Source organism: Ovis canadensis, chromosome 15 (genome assembly GCF_042477335.2).
Source record: "Ovis canadensis isolate MfBH-ARS-UI-01 breed Bighorn chromosome 15, ARS-UI_OviCan_v2, whole genome shotgun sequence".
In the NCBI taxonomy this organism is placed as follows: domain Eukaryota; kingdom Metazoa; phylum Chordata; class Mammalia; order Artiodactyla; family Bovidae; genus Ovis; species Ovis canadensis.
Window position 1 is genome coordinate 86,598,310 of NC_091259.1, and position 21,633 is coordinate 86,619,942.

Sequence of the window (21,633 nt, forward strand, 5' to 3'; positions counted from 1 at the left end):
AGCAGGTTTCAATTAGTGGATTTTGTAACTTGTCCATTTATGATGGGATATGGTTGAAGCTTCAACATGGGATCTTCTAGGATGGAGAACCCTTCACTTCTAAAAGGATTCTGGCATTCAAATTCCAGTCATGTCCTGATCCTTTGGTTCCCTGGAGGTGGTATGGAGACTTAGTTTTGGGGTGTTATTTGAGGTCAAAAATTCTTCCCTTGTGCCTACTTTGGCTGCCTGGGGCTGAAGCTGAGGGAGGGACTATACAAGGTGGGGCAGGGTTCCTGGAGGAGGGCCAATGCTGGTAGTCTGTTGTCAATCACCAGGTTGCAGATTGCAACTTTATTGCAAGAGCAATGGGAATCCATTGAAGAATTTCAGGTAGGACTGTAACATAACTCTCATGAGTCATTTAGTTTAAATGGAAGACTGCCCAGTTAAGCCATCTTTATCCATGTTGCCAGTGAGCAGAGGGCAGACATGATCCACAGAATTGATCATCTGAATTCGAACGCCATGCTCAATGATCTGGGAAACTGTGAAAGTAATAGGCCTTCATGTCTTCCTCTGGGAAGTTTATTGAACAAGCTGTTAAAAAAACTTCAATTGAGTAAATTTGAAGACTTCATTTTCTTTATTCAATGACTTATATGAATCAAGCAGTATCTCAGTTATTAAGCAGAAGGGAGTTCTGAGGGGTTGTGCAAATGGAAGGTTTTTATAGGAAGAAAGGAAAGGCAAGGAAGCCATCAGCAAAGTATATTTGGGGCAGACACCTTTTTTTATGAGGTGGGAGGGATTACAAGGTTTTATCATGCAGATTATATATATATATATATATATATATATATATATATATATATATATATATATATATATATATATCTTTCTCTGGGCCAGAGGCAGGAATGGAGAAGGAGTGAAATGCAACAGATTATCACCACAGTGCCTACCCCAAAATTCCAGACTAGTTGATTAAGATTGTATTTCTGGGGAAGGCTTTAAGTGCAATTCTGTCAGGTATTGTAGAGGTTTGATATCATGGGCTTTAGCACAAGTGACACTTTTGGGGCCTGTGGCTTTTCTCTTTAGCACCAGCACATCTGGATTATATTTCTGGATGTGTGCAGTAAGCCTCCTTCCAGAGGGCTCCATACTTCTTCAGGGCCCTGCAAGAGTAGCAGACAAAATCATGAGTAGGTGAGATTCGGGTCAAAGGAGCTACTTCATGGAACATTTGCTCTTTTACTTAATACTTTACAACGCTGTCATTTTCAGCTATATCTGAAAGGCCTCTTTCTATTTTGCCCGGTGGAGGGAGTCAAATACACCCTGACATGTTTTAGAAGGTGAGTTCACATTTTCTATATGGAGGAGACTTTTGTTGCATGCTTTTCTGTACCCCAAAGCATCATTTCCCTTTTCTCCAGTATTAAAAGAAAAAGCTCTGCTGAATCTCTATAAGATAAATCATATAACTATAAACCAACTCATCCTGTACCCACCTACCTCACCTACTTTATAAAGGGAAATATTTTTCTAGGCTCTGGTGATACAGGAGTGAATAAGAGTGATGAGAGTCTTGTCCACCTGGAATTCCTGGTCTGCACTGGGAGACACGTATTACCCAATATGCTATTGAATCATGATTGTGATAAAGGTCAGACATGAAGAGAACCAAGCTTTCTCTTCTACTCTACAGGTGTAGTCTTGGGGGCAAGGGAGGACTGAGATGAAGAAAAGACCTTTCAGGTGAGCTTTGGAGAGTGAATGGAACTTGAGAAGGTGACAGGAGGTGGGTGGCAAGTTGGAAGATTATTCTGGTAGAAGAAAAGGTGACCAAGGATGGGTCATGGCAAGGGGCAGGGAGTTATGTGGCAACTGTAGGGAGGTCAGATATCTGGAGGGCAGGAAAGGAGGAGGGCAATGGTAGAAAGTGAAGATGGATCACTCTTCAGGGATCTGATATGACTAGGTCTAGCCTTGCTGCATTATTTATTCATATTAATAGGATACTGTTTCTTTTTCCTAATCTTAAAAAAAATTGTAACCAAGGTTTTGGCAGTTAATTTGACAAGCACAGGATCCTCCAGGGAACTGTGAATGCTTCAGGATGAGTATGGATTCTCAGTTCCTGTAGGAAGAGTCACGCCTGCCTGTCCCACCAGACCCTGCAAGCATCTTAGTTTGCAACCCTGGACCAGATAATTTGAGAGTCCCTCCCACTGGTTAAGTTCTAAAGCATGTCAAGGCTCTGTGGGTGATACAAAGACAAATAATGCAGAACCCTGGTTTATAAGAAGCTTGAAATTTAGTAGGGTGTCAAGGTATTTTCGCTAAGAAGTACCCAGAAGGCAGCAGGTAAATGGTAGGAATGATTGTTATCATTTCTGTGTTAGCGTTGTTCCGTACTGAGCCTCATGTCCATGCTGGGCACGTGGATGCTCCTTAATAAATAGCTATTGGCTGAATGATTCATAAAGCAGTGAAGAGTCTGGTGACCAACAGTGAAGGGAAATGAGAGCTGTGGGTTGAGGGACTGTTATTACCTGAGAATATTTCCTAATGCCTTCAACATGGGCTTATTCACATATGGTAGTCCATGCTTGGCACACAGTGACTTCACCAGAGGTGCCACCTTGTGATAATTATGGCATGGCATTGTGGGAAATAGACTAGGGAAACAGAGAAAGGAGATATAAAACTTCTCAGACCTAAGGAGAAACCCAAAGTTCCCTTTCCCCTTTTACAAAATAAAATGGTATCAGCCACAGAGACCCAGCCTTGACCTTGCACAATACATTTGTTCTGGGAAATTAAACTTGCTGCCAGACTCATCTTATCCCTTAAACTTCTGCAAGCCTTGTGGGTGGCAGATGTTTAGGAAGAACTAAGAGAATATGTTTTAGCTCCATCAACTTGTTATTTTTGGCCTGATCCAATGAAAGTAAATCATTTAGAACTTTCTACCATTTAGAACTACCTAGAGAACTGGAAATACTGAACTGCCCACCCTGCCCCTTCTAATCTCTGTCTTAGTCTCTCTTTCTACCTTCCTAGCAAGAAGATTAATGTTTATTAAGTAATGGGAAATAGCTTAAAGTCCCAGGAAAGGAATAAGAAGTGAGGAGAGATGGACTTTTTAATCCCAAGTTTTCATTAGTCTCCCAGATGATTGTCTTAGATGTAAACCTCTCCTTTAATAAAACTATGAGTAATAATCTTTTTGTTTTGTTTTGCTGAAATTTTCAAGCCCTAATATGAGAGAGAGAATGAAAAACAATTCCTTGAACAAATAAATGTCTTGTTCTTTCTTTGACTATCATAGACTCACATGGTTAGAGAAAGAGAATGTGGAAAGCCTTTCCCCTGACACTCTGGGGAAATTGACTCTCAGTGTTTTAACTTGCATCAAGGTGTGAACTACCCATTTCCTCTCTGTAACTGACCCATTGGCAAAGTATTTCCAGATACCATGTATAAATTGCAGCAGGGACTCCACTTCATTAATTATTTTGTAAACTTGGCTCTAAAGACACAGATAAATAAATATTTGAATTATAGCATAGTTAAGTTTGAACACAAGTTGGTTATTCACGTGTCCTGATTTTTCTTAGGTTTTGCCAACAAAGAAGATGCAAAGACATCACCATTTCCTAAGCCCATAGGAATCTGGAAACTGAGTCACTGATACTTTTCCAAGATTTCACTCCATTTACTTGCAATTGTGACACTTCCTTCATTTCTTTCTTCCCTTATCTATCATTGTCATTAATTGAAAAATAGCATCCTTTAGAGAATCCTGGTTCATTTTTTTCCCTTAAGATTGCGAGTCTACTACTCCTTTCTGGACTCTATGGAGGGTGGTTATTAGTAACAGCCCTTGCCCTTTATCATAAACTATTTCTCTTACTCACTGGTGCTCAATTTGGAAGTTCAAGTGCCCAGTGAACCAGTCATTGAAAAAGGAATGTTCAACATTACAGGTGGCCAAGACCTGCAAAGAAAAAGCTTACATTAGATATAAATGAACCCGTATCAAACAAGATATTTAGTCATTCTTTTGTTTATCCATCATTCAACAAGTGCTGATTGAGTATGTATTTTATGTAACAAACCATGTGGGATAAAAATAAGTCCCAGGTCTCAGGGACCTTACAATTATAAAGGAAATAGGCATTTTGCTAAGAAGTATTGATAAGGCAACAGATATGAAGAAGTGAATAGGATCTGAGAGGACTAAGTCACTATCAGCCCTCAAAATCAGAAGACTAAGGTATCATGGGTAAGGACTTTGGCAGATGGAAGCGGGATTGTAGGACTCATAGAAATTATAGGAGTTTGAATATTATTACCACAGAATAGACTTAAAGGACTTCTAAATGGGGAATAAAGCATGCAAGGGCTTAAATCAAGAGTTTTGTGCATAGAAATATGTTTATTAATATATACAAGTAGCTTCCTTTTTAATCTAATGTATTTTATTTTGTACAAAGTTCATAGGATTCTTCAGACTACTTAGAAAGCTTATGAATGTGACTTTTATTCAGCGCCTTTCTAAGATTTAATTCTTGTTAGGGTTGTTGCCATTTTGAATGGTATTTTTGCAGTTGCTTTATGTCAGGGTTCCTTGAGTGTACTTTAGAGCACCTTGGGGTCCCTAAGACACTTTCAGGGGTTCTTCAAGGTCAAAATGATCCCCATAATACTTCTGAGACAGTATTTGCCTTTTTTTATTCTCATTCATGCACGCTTATTGCCGGGGGCCAGCGTGAGGAATTCCACCCATGGCAAAGGTCATGAGGAAGGAGGCTTGGCATACGCAAAGGCGTGATCAAGCCTCAGGAAACCCCCTGTTCCCGAGCATCTAACCCCAAAGCCAGAGTCTGTTTTATGCTCTCACCTACACCTCTGACTTTACGGGGGGCTCTCCCCAATAACCGTTTCTCTTGGAGAAGGAGTAAACGCGCAGCTCCAAGGCAATAAAAATTCCTGGGCGTGACAAGAGTGTTTCAGCTTTCGGACTCCTCTGAAGGTTATCTAGCCCACCTGTATAGGTTTGTCCTGCCACATGTGATTGTTTACAGCCTCCAAATCTGAGAGGCATGAGATGTTTTAGACTTACTAAAGGCAAATTATTTTGGGGAGTTGGAAATTATTAGTATAGTGTGTTGGTTAGGAATTATATTGGTGAAGGTTTCTTCATTTGTTGTGTCAATAATTGCTGCTAATTCCCTGCTCTGAATGGGACAAGGATGTCTCAGGTCAAATCTCTCTGCTGACAGACTAGCTTGTGTGACAGGATAATCCTTACTGCCGCCACTAGGCACATGATTGTTTACTACCTCTCAACCATAAACAGCACAGAGAGTTTTGGAGTATTTTGAGAGTCTTAATTAGCATAGGACTTTTTCTTCTTGTTGAGTCAATGATTGCCGCCAGGCCTCTATATCCTTAGGCACCTGGGAATATATTAATCAATATATTTGGAATATAGCAAAGGAAATATAGTAGCTTTTGATGTTAGCAATACTAGACTTTTTGAGTTAATGGATTTTCTCTTTTGTAATAGATCACTGTACTTATAAATCGCTGTGTCCTTGCTATGTAAAAATGTAACTTTATCATATCTTAAGACTAAACAGATCTTAAGGGGAGCATTGGTGAAAGGATTTTCATTTGTTAGGCTGATGTTTGCTGCTAAATCTCCATATTCCCTACCCTTATAATGAATATAACTAACATATAGGAGAAATAAGTATTAACCTTTAAGCATATAGGAAAAATAAGTATTAACCTTTAAGACTAATCATGTTAACCTTGGGTTAAATAAATTCCTTTCTTGATTGTAACTCACTACACCCTCACCCTATAGGAATGCAACTTTATTTGGAGGATGGTGCCTGGTTTAAGAAAAAACACCCTTGGAAGAAATAAGTTTTTTGGTTATCAGAAAGGATCATAAAATGTCAGCAGGTCTCACTCATGGCCAGAAGATGATGCAATATCCCTAAGACCTTTTTTTTTTATACATTTATGTGAAGCACCTGATTTTGATAAAGGTCAGGACTGCTGACCCCCGCGTGACTCTGTATTCATCCCTATGTGTAACAAAAGGTATATAAGCAAACCCCAAAATAAAGAAATCGGATCAGTTTCTGGAAAGACTGATTCCCCCATGTCGCTTCTTTCTTGCTCCCGTTTTTCTGGCTGAATTCCCATCTGGAGCATGGATGCTATTCCACGTAGTCCAAGTTATTCAGCCTCTTTTTCTCCACTGATCTTCCAACTACACTATCCATTTCTAATCTCTCTATATCTGTGATTAAATACGTTATTTTCCAAAGACGCCGACTCCGTCCCCACCTTCGAATCACCCTGGATCCACCGGGGCTGGACCCCGGCAGCTTATAGCATGGTTTTTCCAGAGGTGTTAAACATGGGATGATGTAATCACCCTGATGTTAACCTTTATCGGCTTTATCGTGTTATTTTAAAATTAATTAATAGATATTTAAAAACTCTCAGTTTCAATTTCAAATACAGTAAGTATCAGTGGATATAACCTCCAGGAACGAAAGCTCTTTTATGTTCTCAATAAGTTTTAAGAGTGGTTTCTCGACCAAAAAGATTGAGAACCACTACTGTGTGGAATGTCCACTGAATTTGCAAATGCGCGTGGAGAAGGAAGCAGTATGATGACTGGATTCTCCAGTTAATCACGGCACAGCCAGGGTCAGGCTTAGGAGGCAGTGGTATTCTGCATGGGTCATGAATCTTTTAATCGTTAACAGCATGCTTGCTGAGAATACTGAGTCTCCTCTCTGGGCCCCACTATCTGTACAATGAAATGAGGAGGATTCCAGGGTTCTCCCTTCTGTTATTCTAGGAGTGTGAGATTCATTGAAAGATCGTATCATGTTGAGGCAGGTTTAGTAAACCTTGCCTGTAAAGTGCCGCCCAGTAAATGTTTCAATTCTGCGTCACAGCTACGCAATTCTGCTGTTTTAGAATGAAAACTATCATAGAGAATACCTAATGTATGAGTGTGGCTGTGTTCCAATAAAACTTAAAAAAATAAAATAAAAACTGGGCTAGATTGTCCCTTGGACTGTAGTTTATTAAGCCTTGGTTAAAAGCCAAGGTTCTGAAATCAAACTGCTGAGGTTTTAAACCTGCTTCTAGGGAATTTCCACTGGTCCACTGGTTAAGACTGTGCTCAACACAGGTTTGATCCCTGGTAGGAGAACTAAGACCCTGCCTGCCGCACAGTGTGGCCAAATTAATAAACACAACCTGCTTCTGCCACTTAGCTGTGTGATCTTGCTCAAGTTGTGCAGCTTCTTCATACCTCAATGTTTTCATTCGCAAAGCGCGAATATTCCGAGCATGTAGGTACATGTAGCTACATCTCATGTAGCTACACGCAAAACAGTTGACAGTGCCTGGCCCCTGGCAAGCCTCCAATAAACATTATTTGAGGTAAGCAGACAGTAATCAGAGTGCTTTGGTGGCTGTTTTCCCGGAACAGCATTATTACCTGAGAGCTGAACCAGTCCCGGTTCTCCTCTTTGCTTATTTTCATTGGTATGTGGCTCATCTGGGTAACATATGCAATCCAGGGACTTTCCAAAAACCTTTAAGAGAATAGGAAGATATGATCGTTCCTTGGGGAGTCTAAGTTCCAGTCACTGAGCTTGCGTAGCCACTGGCAGATCTGGCTGAGCAGTAGAGGAAATGGCAGTGACTCAAAGGTTCCATCATGTGGTGGTGGTTTGTTTTTCATCTTTGCAGACCTTTTATGTCTAAAGATGGCATACTAGGTATTCAGTCACACTACCTGTCTTGCAGCCTACTGGACCAGAGCAGTGTCCCCAGTATTTTCTGTAGGCATTGGTGCCAGGCTCAGAAGATACCTAGATAACTGAAGGCCAGGCTTCCCTGGTGGCTCAGTGGTCAAGATTCCATCTGCCAATGCAGGAGATCCAGGTTTGATTCCTGGGTTGGGAAGATCCCCTGGACAAAGAAATGGCAACCAACTCCAGTATTCTTGCCTGTGAAATCCCCAAAGCAGAGGAGCCTGGCAGGCTACAATCCATGGGGTCACAAAAGAGTCAGACATGATTTAGCAACTAAAGCAACAACAAATTAAAGATATACACAATGCGATTAACGGCTTGGCTGTTGTCGTCAGATAGAACTGAGTACAAGCTCTGATTTGGCACTGCCACTGGCCCTTATTTGCTCTTGAGTAAGTGATTTAATTTCTCTGAACTTTAGTTCTCTTATCAGAAAAATGAAATTGATACTATCTACATTGCCTGGTTGTGCATTTTTGATTACATCCAATAAGATAATGCATGTAAAGTGAATGAAGTTGCTCAGTTGTGTCTGACTCTTTGCGACCCCATTGACAGTAGCCCATCAGCACTTCCATCCATGGAATTTCCCAGGCAAGAATACTGGAGTGGGTTGCCATTTCCTTCTCCAGGGGTTCTTCCTGACCCAGGGATTGACCCGGGTCTCCCACAATGCTGGCAGGCGCTTTACTGTCTGAGCCACCAGGGAAGCCCACAACGTAAAGCCTTTAGCAAATTGCCTGATGCATAGTAGCTACCGTTATTTTATTAATAGTAATGCAAATGAATGAGGAAGGAATACATTGGGAAGTTGAAGAGGGTTATTCAGTTTAAAGTCATTTTGATTTTGGGAAAATCTGTAGTTGTAAAATAAATTTAAAAAGATTGGCCTCCTGTTCTCTTTGGTAAGAATTATGATGTCCAGCTCGATTACAGTTTGAAGGACTTGGTGATCAGGCAGAATACAGTTGACCTTTGAGAACCATGCAGGTCCACTTAAATATGGATATTTTTAAGAAAACACACAGTACTATAAGATTAGTGGTTGCTTGAGTCCACAGTTGTGGAACCACATATATGGATAGATGACTATGGGGCTTGAATATCTTTGGATTTTGGTAACTGAGGTGGGTCCAGGGACTAATCCTCCTCAGATGCTGAGGGACTACTATACTGTAATTGGGAATTAATCACGTGGGAAAACAGGCAAGACTGGGCAAATGCAGTTTCCCAGAAACTCATTCAACTATTTCAGCTGTTTTATTCCACATTTTCTTGAAGTGTCTCAGCTACAAGAATGCAGTCTTGTGTCATAAACTGCAAACCTTTGCTAATCATAAATAGATCAAGTAAGAAAGGTAAGAGGACCATCCAGGCAGTATGAGTAGGATAATATTATTGTTTTCTTACTTGGCTAAATATATGAGCACCATGGTTCTGAAGATTCCGTAGAACGGACCGAATGTGATGAGATAGCGGATATAAAAGCTGATGGCCCAGGCAATGTCCTGCAGAAAGAAGTGCTTGAAAGTTAAGCTAGTGGAAATAAAACTGTTTAAGTCTTATATCCTTATACTCAAGGAAGCTGCATCTGGAAAGGATCAAGCATTTACTCTTCCCCTTTTCTACCAGCCTGATCTAGCTCTAGAGAAGGAATCGAGTTACTCACCTCCCAGTGCCTTCTGTGGCACATCTCTAGAATAGACCCCAGGTTGAAATATACTGGTGTGACAAAGGGGGAAACTGAAAAAGAAGAAGAAGAAAAAAAAAACAACAAGAAGATAGTGAACACATGAGCAGATTGATCCCTAGTGGGAGGTGATCTCCTAACATGCTGCCCCTGGAGTATTGCCCCTGAGAAGGATGCATGGTGGAGATCCACAACCACATCCTGGATGCTGCTGGGCTTTCAGAGCCTCTGAGGGTGAACCGGGACTTTGGTTCAAGCTCCCTTAAGGAGACTAGGGGAGCTTTGAAGATCTGAGTCATTCCATGAAGGCATCCTGGAAGGGCTTCTGCTGTGAGCTTTCAAGGTTTCTCAAGGTCCCTGGAATCCTTCAATTCTTCACTATCCTTCATGTTGGGCCCTGTCACAATATGTTGAGGTGGCAGATACAGAGCATACCTGCATCTCCCCCAGGACCAGTGAAGTTGCCTGGAGCAGGTAGGAGTCATATGGAGACCCTTCAGATTTTGACAACTCTCTTCTTAATCAAAATTTAGTCAGATGCTCTGAGTCCCCGTCCTAACTAGGCTTCAGACGTGACCCATAGATTTTCAGAGTCTGCGAACTGTCAGCACAAATGATTTTCTCCACCCTACATACTAAGAAACTCACACAAATGCTAGAAATAGTTTCTCAGAACAATTTAAGGTCGTGCTCCTGGGATGACACTGACACCTCAAAGTCCCTGCCTGAGAAAGTTCAAGACAGTCTAAAGAACGTACTGCTTGTTCAGTAGGCTTCTGACCTCCTTTTCTTCAATCATTTGTTAGAAAACTTACAATTATAAAATTCTTAATCTATCCCTCTGAGATGGATCTTCTCTGACCCAGAAATGTTTTTCTCAAGGACTTGGGAGTTATCCCTTTGAAATACAATCTTTGAAGATTGGGCTCTCTCCTGCAGCCTCTGGGAGGGTAGGAGTTTGACTTTGATAAGCACCAGTGAGAAGCCACGGGTGGCTTAACCACATGACCAGCTTCCCCTCCCTTTATCCTCTTTCCCTGATTTCCATTAGCATGTCCCAGTGTTTTAAAAGTCTCCCACCTTTCATTTCTGGAGAGTTGAGCTCAGCCTGTACTGAATTACCTTTCCCTACTACAGGAATCTGCATGAAAGCTGTCTCGCCACCTTTATGAAGTGTCAAGCCTCATCTCTCTCTGACAGGTTGAGTATGACTCATTTGTACCTGTCATACTACGTTGAAGACATTTGAAAGAAAATGACAAAATGAAACAGCTCCTGAGGATGATGTGGTTTGTAAGCTGGGCATTCTGCAGCGAGCTACAGTATTCATCTATTCCTCATAAGCTAAGGCTGTATTGGTTTACTACACACAGGAGGAGAGTTCAGATAAGAGACTCCAACAGTTTTTTCTTATGTGAATATACGTCTGTCTGGGCTGGAAGAGTTCCCTTTCAAACTGGGGCACCAATGTCCTCCACACCCTTTTTGGTCATGAAAGGGAATAACTGCATTAGGAGAAGTCCTCAGAAATCTAGCCCTGGAAGAGGCTGCAGTGGTGGTTGAGCCTCGTGTCTCAGAAAATGGACTTACAGGCTATCCCTGTCAGGCACGAGACAGATGACCCTTGGTGGTCAATGTTTGGGCAAGCCAGATCATCTGTAACAGTTTCTGAATCTTAACACTGTTGGCATTTTAGGGTCAGATAATTCTTTATTGTTCAGGGCTGTTCTGTGCACTATAAGACATTTCATAACATCACTGGCTTCTGCCCCATGGGTGTCAATACCATTCTTCCCTCTTTGTTGCGATAATCAAAAAAGTATCTATATGGTGTCAAACGTCCCACTGGGGGCAGCAATGTTCTTAGTTGAGAACCACTGATCTATAGGAAATGTTTGGAATCTTTCCTAATTTGGGTTTCTTTTCCAAATGAGTAAGCGTGTTTCAGATGAGCGTATTTTGGGGTCCTAAACTTTTCTTCGTGAGCAATCATGAGTTTGACTTGGTTAAGAGCAAAACACTTTTGCTTCTAATATTTGTATTGTTATTAGCATTATTCAGCTACTCTATTTTCTCTCAAGCCTAGAACATATCCCTACCTGTCTTATTAAATGTGTGTGTGTGTGTGTATGTGTGTGTGTGTATCTGTCCACTAAAATACCTTCTACAGGTGTATGCAAGCTGTGGGAACAGTCAACTTTCTTCCACACAGAAGCTCTACAGCTGGCTTTTATTCATGAGCCTCTGCTTTTCCTGGCACCTACTGCCAGTGCTTGAGCGTTCTTTTCCTGTTTTTCCTCCCTATCCATATACCACTGTCCTTTTCTTCTTGGTAAGTGTTGCCTTTAGTTTATCCAGGACGAGAGTCACAGACACCAGACCCCTTGATTGGCATCCAGCCTCCCATCCTTCTTGGACCATCACCTTCCCTGTACAGTAGCCAGAGTGATGAGATGCCCATTAAGAATGCTTAATCACTCTTCTGTTTTCCTCTTCAGATTACACCCCAGTAAGTCTGAAATAAAACAGGCTGCTTTTCTGAGGCACAAGGCCTGGGATCATCTCTCTGTGGGAGCATTTCAGTCATGCCTTCTGGCTCGACAGCTGTTTGCTTCAAGGAAACGGGGTGATAAGGATTGTGGCTCTCTGGTGACTCACGCAGGCAGAAGATCAGGTGCTGCTTCTCGTAGTCGAAGAATTTGATTCTGTACTTGCCATACTGAATGGAGAGAGGATAGAACACAAGTAAGAACAATATAGACTTCTGTTACTATACTCAAGGTTGTGTTTGTGTGTGTGTGTGCACGTGTGTGTGTCTGTATGTGTGTGTGCATGTGTGTGTGCATGTGTGTGTCTGTGTGCATGCATGTGTGTCTGTGTGTGTGCATGTGTGTCTCTGTGTGCGTGTGTGTGTGTGTGTGTGTGTGTGTGTGTGTGTGTAGAACCTCTATGGAAAGAGCCATCTGGTCAGAGTTCATTTACTGTCAAAGTGAAGGCACTGAGGAACCAGAACTGAAGGGGAAGGAAATATTGTGGTGCCTTTTTCTTTATTTAAATGTGGGCAATTCTTGCAGGGATGCTTTATTCCACTTGCACATGACACCACCCTTATGGCAGGAAGTGACGAGGAGCTAAAAAGCCTCTTGATGAAAGTGACAGAGGAGAGCGAAAAAGTTGGCTTAAAGCTCAACATTCAGAAAACGAAGATCATGGCATCTGGTCCTATCACTTCATGGGAAATAGATGGGGAAACAGTGGAAACAGTGTCAGACTTTATTATTTTGGGCTCCAAAATCACTGCAGATGGTGACTGCAGCCATGAAATTAAAAGACGCTTACTCCTTGGAAGAAAAGTTAAGACCAACCTAGATAGCATATTCAAAAGCAGAGACATTACTTTGCTGACTAAGGTCCGTCTAGTCAAGGCTATCGTTTTTCCAGTGGTCATGTATGGATGTGAGAGTTGGACTGTGAAGAAGGCTGAGCACCGAAGAATTGATGCTTTTGAACTGTGATGTTGGAGAAGACTCTTAAGAGTCCCTTGGACTGCAAGGAGATCCAACCAGTCCATTCTGAAAGAGATCAGCCGCGGGTGTTCTTTGGAAGGAATGATGCTAAAGCTGAAGCTCCAGTACTTTGGCCACCTCATGTGAACAGTTGACTCATTGGAAAAGACTCTGATGCTGGGAAGGATTGGGGGCAGGAGGAGAAGGGGACGACCGAGGATGAGATGGCTGGATGGCATCACGGACTCGATGGACGTGAGTCTGAGTGAACTCCGGGAGTTGGTGATGGACAGGGAGGCCTGGCGTGCTGCGATTCATGGGGTCGCAAAGAGTCGGACACGACTGAGCGACTGAACTGAAGTGAACTGATCGTTTATTATTATTCCCATGGGAGCCATTTTAAAATTTTTGTCCTGGTGTAAATAGAATGGTGATGGAGGAGAAATATTTCTGATAAGTTTTCAAGGTCTTCTTCAACCCATGTGCTTAGAATTCTGCTTGAAGCTTAGTCTGCTTGTATCCATTCATCCATTTAACAGATATTTGTTGAATAGTTACATTATAAAACACATAGTCATAACTCTGGTATCTACTTCATCTTTCATCCTTTAATTCCATCATGGATCTCATGCTGTGGTTTACTCATTTTAAGGCTTGATAATATATAAACTTACCACTGGGAATTTGAGTCATTTCCTAGGAGTCTTCTTAGTTAATTTAGTCTGTGCCCAAATACACAAAGGCAGCAAATATCTTGAGAGGAGGCATAGAAGTAATGGTTTAAGTCTATAACCTAAGAGACACTTGATAAACGTTTAGTTGAAGGAATTAATGAATAAATGATAATTCAAACCCCCTCTATAATTTTACCCTATGTTCAGTTACAACACTTTGAGCCGTGTTTAATTTTTTGCTTTTCCCATTCTTTTGACACCTTCCCTTCTATATATTTCTTCTGTTATTTAGATATTAGACTTGACCCTTGGTTCTCTTACTATCATAAATAAAAATAAATGTCATGGTGATAAAGTAATGATAGTTATTTGCAGTTACTCCCAAGCTTCTGGGTTTTTAAGTGGTAGGAAACTTGGAAGAGGGAGTTGGTGGAGAATTTTGGAGAGTTGGCAAATGCGGATGAAGGGTTGATTTATGAGTATGGTTCCAAAGAAGAAGTCTAACGTTTCCAGAGTATGAGCACAGGACCTGGGCCTAGAGGATTTAAATAATACTTGTTAAAGGAATGAATGTTTGAAGAAAGTGGTAGAAAGACTGACAATAAAATGGGAAGAACAGAAACATTTAAGGCTTATCAGAATTAGTTGTGTTGCAAAACAGCTGAGTTTAGAGATTAACTGATTGTAAGTAATGTGGTGTGCATTGGCTTTGAAATTATAGTAAATAGAAACCTAAGCCTCAAGCGATATGTCTCTCGAATGGTGGAGAAGTGATGATGTCTCCATCCTCTGTGAAGAGGCAGCATGTGAACTGGATACAGTTCTACAGAAAGGACTTCTGGAGGGGGCCAGGCTGCCTCAGGAACTCCAGTGAGACAAATCTCCATTGCTGTGAGGGAATGAGGAGAGAAGTCAAAATGTCATAAGTTTAGTGATCAGCCGAGGAGTTCACAGGGATTCCCTGGCACTGAGACTGTAAAGTCTGCCTGCAATGTGGGAGACCCAGGTTCGATCCCTGGAGAAGGAAATGACAACCTACTCCAGTATTCGTGCTTGGAAAATCCCATGGGTGGAGGAGCCTGGCGGGGCTACAGTCCATAGGGTCGCAAAGAGTCACTCAGGACTGAACGACTTCACTTTAGGTGTTTGCAAACTTTGGAGAGCTCTGACTTGTTTGTGGAGTCATTGTGAAGAACAACTGACTGAAGAATGCAGTCAAGGTTTCTTTCTTTCTTTTATTTTCTTTATATCTTGGCAGGAGACTTTTCCCTAATTGGAAGAAGGTTGTCTTCCCAAACTGGGAAAACCTATTTTGAGAAAGTTGCACAATTCTGGTTACCACAAAGTCACCCAGCAAGTGACCAAGCTACAGTCCTTTGCTTTTAGAAAGCTCCTAAATTCTTCCAGAAGGAAGCAGAGCCTCTTCCTAAGCACGTAATTCTCAGGATCCATCATTTCTTCTCAAGGAAAGAGATACCTTTCTGTGGTTATCCTTCTGCCTTCTATCTTGAAAGCCAACTCTAAAAATCTTGGTAATAATCCTTACATGCTGGTGTTTAAGCTGAGGTTTAAGAAAGTCAACAGCTGAGAGATCCTGGAGTTTGCCTTCCTTTTTCTTTTCCTCAAGAAATCTGAGTTAGAGGCGAGGTCCTGTGTATTATGAGGCATTTGAGGTGAGTTTCATGTATAAATGAACCAAAACGAACCTAAACTAAAAATAACAGCTTAGTTTCCTCCAACAGCTAGAACTAGTTGACATAACTAGATATATAGATGTTTCATGATTTAGCGCTTGTTGAATGTACTGCCATGCCTTCTATGTGATTTAGCCTGAATGATTTTTAAGATCATGAAGTCATTCCTTCCACATTTTCTTCTTTTCTTACCACACCAGATTCACTTATTTAAAATCTATATCCTGCAGATGAATGGATAAGAAAGCTGTGGTACATATATACAATGGAGTATTACTCAGCCATTAAAAAGAATACATTTGAATCAGTTCTAATGAGGTGGATGAAACTGGAGCCTATTATGCAGAGTGAAGCAAGCCAGAAAGAAAAACACCAATACAGTATACTAACATATATATATGGAATTTAGAAAGATGGTAATGATAACCCTGTATGCGAGACAGCAAAAGAGACACAGATGTATAGAACAATCTTTTGGACTCTGTGGGAGAGGGTGAGGATGAGATGATTTGGGAGAATGGCATTAAAACATGTATAATATCACATATGAAGTGAATTGCCAGTCCAGGTTTGATGCATGATACTGGATGCTTGGGGCTGGTGCACACGGACGACCCAGAGAGATGGTATGGGGAGGGAGGTGGGAGGGGGGTTCAGGATGGGGAACATGTGTATACTTGTGGCAGATTCATGTTGATGTATGGCAAAACCAAAACAATATTGTGAAGTAATTAACCTCCAATTAAAATAAATAAATTTATATTACAAAATAAATAAAATCTATATCCTGGGCTTAAATAGAGATGCTCTGATAACATACTTGAAGCCAGAATCTCCAGCCTGATCTCCTCAAGACAAAGGCGTAGACCTTTCCAAGAACTGCTTCCTAAAACATTTCTCTAGTGCTTAGGATTTCTAAACATACCTCGACAGGTTGTAAATCTCCAAGAACAAAAAGTGGGCCTGTGTCAATATCTGGGTCTTTGGGGTAGATGTTTGTTTTTACATGGTGTTGGAAGTGCCGGTAATTCCACCATTTTGAAGATGCGCCCTAAGGAGAAAAGAACATTCATTAGATGCAAGATTTCTCTCCTGAAATATCTTTCATTATCAGAGTTTTCCAAAACTAAAGAAAATCAACCCTGAATATTCATTGGAAGGACTGATGCTGAAGCTGAAGCTCCAATACTGACCACCTGATGTGAAGAGCCAACTCACTGGAAAAGACCCTGATGCTGCGAAAGACTGAGGGCAGGAAGAAAAGGGGATGACAGAGGATGAGATGGTTGGATGATATCACCCATTCAATGGACATGAAAAAAGCAACTTTGTGAACTGGTGATGGACAGGGAGGCCTTGTGTGCTGTGTTCATGAGGTCGCAATGAGTCGGACCTGACTAGCGTCTGAGTAGTAACAATCAGAGTTTTCTGCCTACATCTCCAAAGTTTAATTAGGATATGGATTCCTGGAACATGCCGCCACCCCTCATTCCTGGGTCACAGAATGATTCATTGCCTAGAGGCTCTAAAAGCTTACCAGCAAATAATTATCTTACCCAGGAACACAAATTCCATGTTAAAACAACTCCTGATAATGAAGAAGAATAAAAACCATTGAAATGAAATGTTTTTCCATCTTTCTTTTTTTTTTTTGTCCTCCTTTTAAAAAGAAACATGAAATAGGTAGAGCAGATAGAACACGTCTTATTTTATAAAGAAAGAAACTTCAGCTCTAAAACTAATTAGTTCTGGGGGGAAAATGGCCCCAGGGTTCCTACTTCAATGAATATTTTAAAGAATCATGGATCTGAAGTCATCTCCTATGGGGGCTTGCCTCTGATCATCACATGTTCAAGCTTCAGTGATCTCATTACATATGAAAGAATAAAAGTATTTTAGTTGATGCTGAGCTCATGTCATCTGTGATTAAGTTGTTTGGGACTTTTTTCTCTTTCAGTGAAAATCTTAAGGTTTTAACAGAGAAAAGGATTTGGAAGCACATCAAATTACTTGCATCCACTGGATATATAAATGCATCTGTGTGATTTGGGAAAATCATCTACCCTTTGATGTTCAGTTTCATCTTCAGTAAATATAGTATAATATAATGACATTTACCGGCATGGGTTGTTTAAGGAGACATGAATTGCTCTCTGTAGAATACTGGCATATTGAGATATTAAATTTCTCTTCCCTTCCCCTATTATGTTAATCCTTTATAGAAGAATAAGCAATAGTCATAGCTTTTTACTGAATATATGACATCTCTCAAAAAGTGATTAATGTGTATTTTAGATCTCCAGTGCTCAATAGAGTAGCCCTTATCTATGGGTGGCCACTGAGCACTTAATAAGTGACCAGTCAAATTGAGGCGGGCTATGTAAGGATATAATACATACTAGATTCAAAGCCTCAGAATGAAAAAATGATTTTTATATTTCTTTTGTGTTAAAATGAAAATATTTGAAATATATACAGGAATAATAAAGTTGGAAGAGGGTATTTGCTGTGACCAGTGTGTTCTCTTGGCAAGATTCTGTTGGCTTTTGCCCTGCTTCATTCATCCTAAGGTCAAACTTGCCTGTTATGCCAGGTATCTCTTGATTTCCTACTTTTACATCCCAGCCCCCTTTGATGCAAAGGACATCTTTTTTTCAGTTTTAGTTCTAGAAGGTCTTGCAGGTCTTCATAGAACCATTCCACTTCAGCTTCTTCGGCATTAGTGTTTGGGGCATAGACTTCGATTACTGTGATATTGAATGGTTTGCCTTGGAAACGAACAGAGATCATTCTTTAATTTTTGAGACTGCATCCAAGTACTGCATTTAGGACTCTTGTTGATTATGAGGGTTACTCCATTTCTTCTAAGGAATTTTTGCCCACAGTAGTAGATATAATGTTCATCTGAATTACATTCGCCCATTCTGGTCCATTTTAGTTCACTGATTCCTAAAATGTCGATGCTCACTCTTGCCATCTTCTGTTTGACCTCTTCCAATCTGCCTTGATTCTTGGGCCTAACATTCCAGGTTCCTATGCAATATCTCTCTTTACAGCGCTGGACTTTACTTCCACCACCAGTCACATCCACAGCTCACCACTGTTTTCACTTTGGCTCCGTCTCTTCATTCTTGCTGGAGTTATTTCCCCACTCTTCTCCAGTAGCACATTGGGTACCTACCGACCTGGGACTTCATCTTTCAATGTCATATCTTTTTGCCACTTCATCCTGTTCATGGGGTTATCAAGGCAAGAATAGTGAAAAGGAGTACAAAATGAAGCAGGGCAAAGGCTAGCAGAGTTAGCTCGGCTTGGATTACTGTGATTCTAAATGGTTTGCCTTGGAAACGGACAGAGATCATTCTGTCATTTGGTTTCTCACCAAATCCTAGAACATCATAGAAAAGCTGATATCCAGTTGAAGTCCTAGTTTTAGAGATGAGAACACTGAGAGCCAAAGATAGAAGCTGACTTGTTCAGGGTTGTACAGTGAGCATTAGCAGAGCCTGGGCTAAAACCTACTTTCATCAATCCATGTCCTGTTATCTAGCATCTGTCCATCTATCCATCCATCATTCCATCCATCCATCCATTCCTTCATGCATTCAACAAATGCTTATTGAAGGCCTACTGTGTGTTAGGCACTCTGTTAGGCCCTGCATTTCAGGGGTGCATAGGATAGTGTTCCTGTCCTTCTGGAGCATATCTGAGGGGGATAAGACCAACTGCCCCTGCTTTTTCCAGTAGTCTGGGTTTTGCAACCCTCAACTCTTAAACCGAGCCATCTAACTTTCCATGGTTTCTCTCTTTTGTTAAACTTTTATCTATTCTGCATCATTTCTTTTATTTGTACATTGTCTTCCCAGGATTAAATGGTTTGCTGGATTCCCCTAGCCTCCTAGAAGTACATGTCCAGACCCCTTCTAAGAATATCTCTACTCATGACTTTATAGGGTATACGTCCTGAGAAGTGGTTCTTTAATGGTGTACCAGGGATTGGGCCAAATAGTTTGTTGGCTAAGAAAAAAGAGAACTTCTTAAATAAAATTAACCATTTCTCCTAAACACTTAAAATTCTAATTTTAGCATATATGTTATAATGTTTGTGTGTGTGTGTGTGTGTGTGTGTGTATAGTCACTACATTGTTAGTATATTTACATTTACTTGTGGGGTTTGTAGTAACATCTTTTGCTGATAAGTGTATGTAGAAAGCACTGCTTAGTGAAATGACTTTCAGAATCCCATCATACTCCTGGAACATTCTGTACCTTGAGATGACCCATCACAAATTTGTGCATCAGGCGGTTCCACTTGGACTTCTTAAATATGGAAAGGTGTCCCATGTCATGTTGCAGAAATGTACCCTGAGCCTAGAAGAGACAGGATTACTGTCAGAGAAGTTGACAAGTTAAGAAGAAAGTAGTAAGTGAGCCCTCTGGTAGACTTGGGAGCCCCTGGGAATATTGAGAGAGCTCTGTGTGCATCTGCCACACTTGCTGTGTTCTTTCCCATCTCTGTGCCTTTGCACAGGTGGTTCTGTTAGCTGACAATACTCTTCTCTCAACTGTCACAATCTCCAGTGTGGAATGGAAGGAGGATGCCTTTGGAGTCAGGTTGACTAGGGCTCTAAACTGTCCTTCACCACTTTACAAGTTATACAACTCTTGGCAAGCTAGTCGGTACCTCTGAACCCAGTTCTTTGTTTGAGAAGCAGGGATTATACTATACCTTGCTTATTCAGCTGCTCCTAATACATGTAAAATTCCTGATAATGCTAAGCAGTCAAATATTTGTTTCCTTTCTTGATTCCAAAAGTTGCTTTTCAAAGAATAAAGCAAGTTGACTTTTCAAGAAAAAAATGAGCAGATAAAATTTTGTAATTAACACTGATGTTAATTCTCCATGAAATCATCCCCAGTTGCCTCAATTAGAATTAGATAGCTCTTTCTGCTCCAACAGCACATGCTTGTTTCTTTTCCTTCTGCCTTATATCATGTCTAGATATTTCAATGACCAGCTCCTCCCCTGGAAGACCATTTCCCAAGTGTAGGGTCAGGGTGTTTCCCTTTGTGTCCACAATACAGTGTTGTGGTCATAGAATGCCATCTTCAGAGATCTGTGCTTCATTCAAAGGATTTATCAATTGCCCTGCTACATGCCAGCTGCTGATTGCCATTTCTGGTAGAATACATGATCCTTCAGTTCAGTTCAGTCACTCAGTCATGTCCAACTCTTTGCGACCCCATGAATTGCAGCACGCCAGGCCTCCCTGTCCATCACCATCTCCCGGAGTTCACTCAGACTCACGTCCATCGAGTCCGTGATGCCATCCAGCCATCTCATCCTCGGTCGTCTCCTTCTCCTCCTGCCCCCAATCCCTCCCAGCATCAGAGTGTTTTCCAATGAGTCAACTTTCAGCATGAGGTGGCTAAAGTAATGGAGCTTCAGCTTTAGAATCATTCCCTCCAAAGTAATCCCAGGCTGATCTCCTTTAGAATATACTGGTTAGATCTCCTTGCAGTCCAAGGGACTCTCAGGAGTGTTCTCCAACACCACAGTTCAAAAGCATCAATTCTTCGGCGCTCAGCCTTCTTCACAGTCCAACTCTCACATCCATACATGACCACTGGGAAAAACCATCCTATTATCATGTAATAATAAATAGACTCTCTTCATAGACTGGTATACTGATAAGTATTGGTGAAATGAGGCTTTTGGCTAGGGTCTCAGGTAATTTAAAAAAAAATACAGATATATAGCTTCTTTTTAGTAGAATCTTTTTTTTTTAAGTGGAAGCATGTTTAAACAGCATGTATAAATAGTGATATATATATATATATATACATATATATATATACACACACACACACGTATAGGTATAAATTAATGTGGGGCTTTCTTTCTTCATGGTGGCTAAGACAGTAAAGAATCTGCCTGCAATGTGGGAGCCTCGGATTTGATCCCTGGGTCAGGAAGATTCCCTCGTAAAGGGAATGGCAACCTACTCCAGTATTCTTGCCTGAGGAAATCCATGGACAGAGGAGCCAGTTATAGTCCATGGGGTCAAAAAGGTTGGAAACAACTGAGCGATTAAAAAGAGAACAAAATAAGCTCGTGTGTGTGCCTATAGTCTTAACAAAATCATCGAACAACCATGAGAAACGTCGGTTGGTTAATGAACGAAAGACAAAGGTGAAGGTTACGTGGCCTAGAAAGGA

The 21,633-nt window shown here is 41.0% G+C and overlaps 1 protein-coding gene across 1 annotated transcript in view; it reads right to left on the bottom strand.

Moving 5' to 3' along the window:
- Positions 1-1,099: 1,099 nt before the first annotated feature.
- The window catches only part of LOC138420215 (fatty acid desaturase 2-like protein FADS2B), a 41,350-nt gene continuing 20,816 nt past the window's right edge, over positions 1,100-21,633 (bottom strand). Inside the window, exons 4-12 of the mRNA XM_069553344.1 lie at positions 19,684-19,785; positions 16,340-16,465; positions 12,199-12,259; positions 9,520-9,593; positions 9,261-9,358; positions 7,532-7,628; positions 3,909-3,988; positions 2,541-2,666; positions 1,100-1,160 (exon numbers count right to left, since the gene is read on the bottom strand). Of these exons, the coding sequence (XP_069409445.1) occupies positions 1,100-1,160; positions 2,541-2,666; positions 3,909-3,988; positions 7,532-7,628; positions 9,261-9,358; positions 9,520-9,593; positions 12,199-12,259; positions 16,340-16,465; positions 19,684-19,785 (825 nt within the window). The remainder of the gene's footprint in view (positions 1,161-2,540; positions 2,667-3,908; positions 3,989-7,531; positions 7,629-9,260; positions 9,359-9,519; positions 9,594-12,198; positions 12,260-16,339; positions 16,466-19,683; positions 19,786-21,633) is intronic.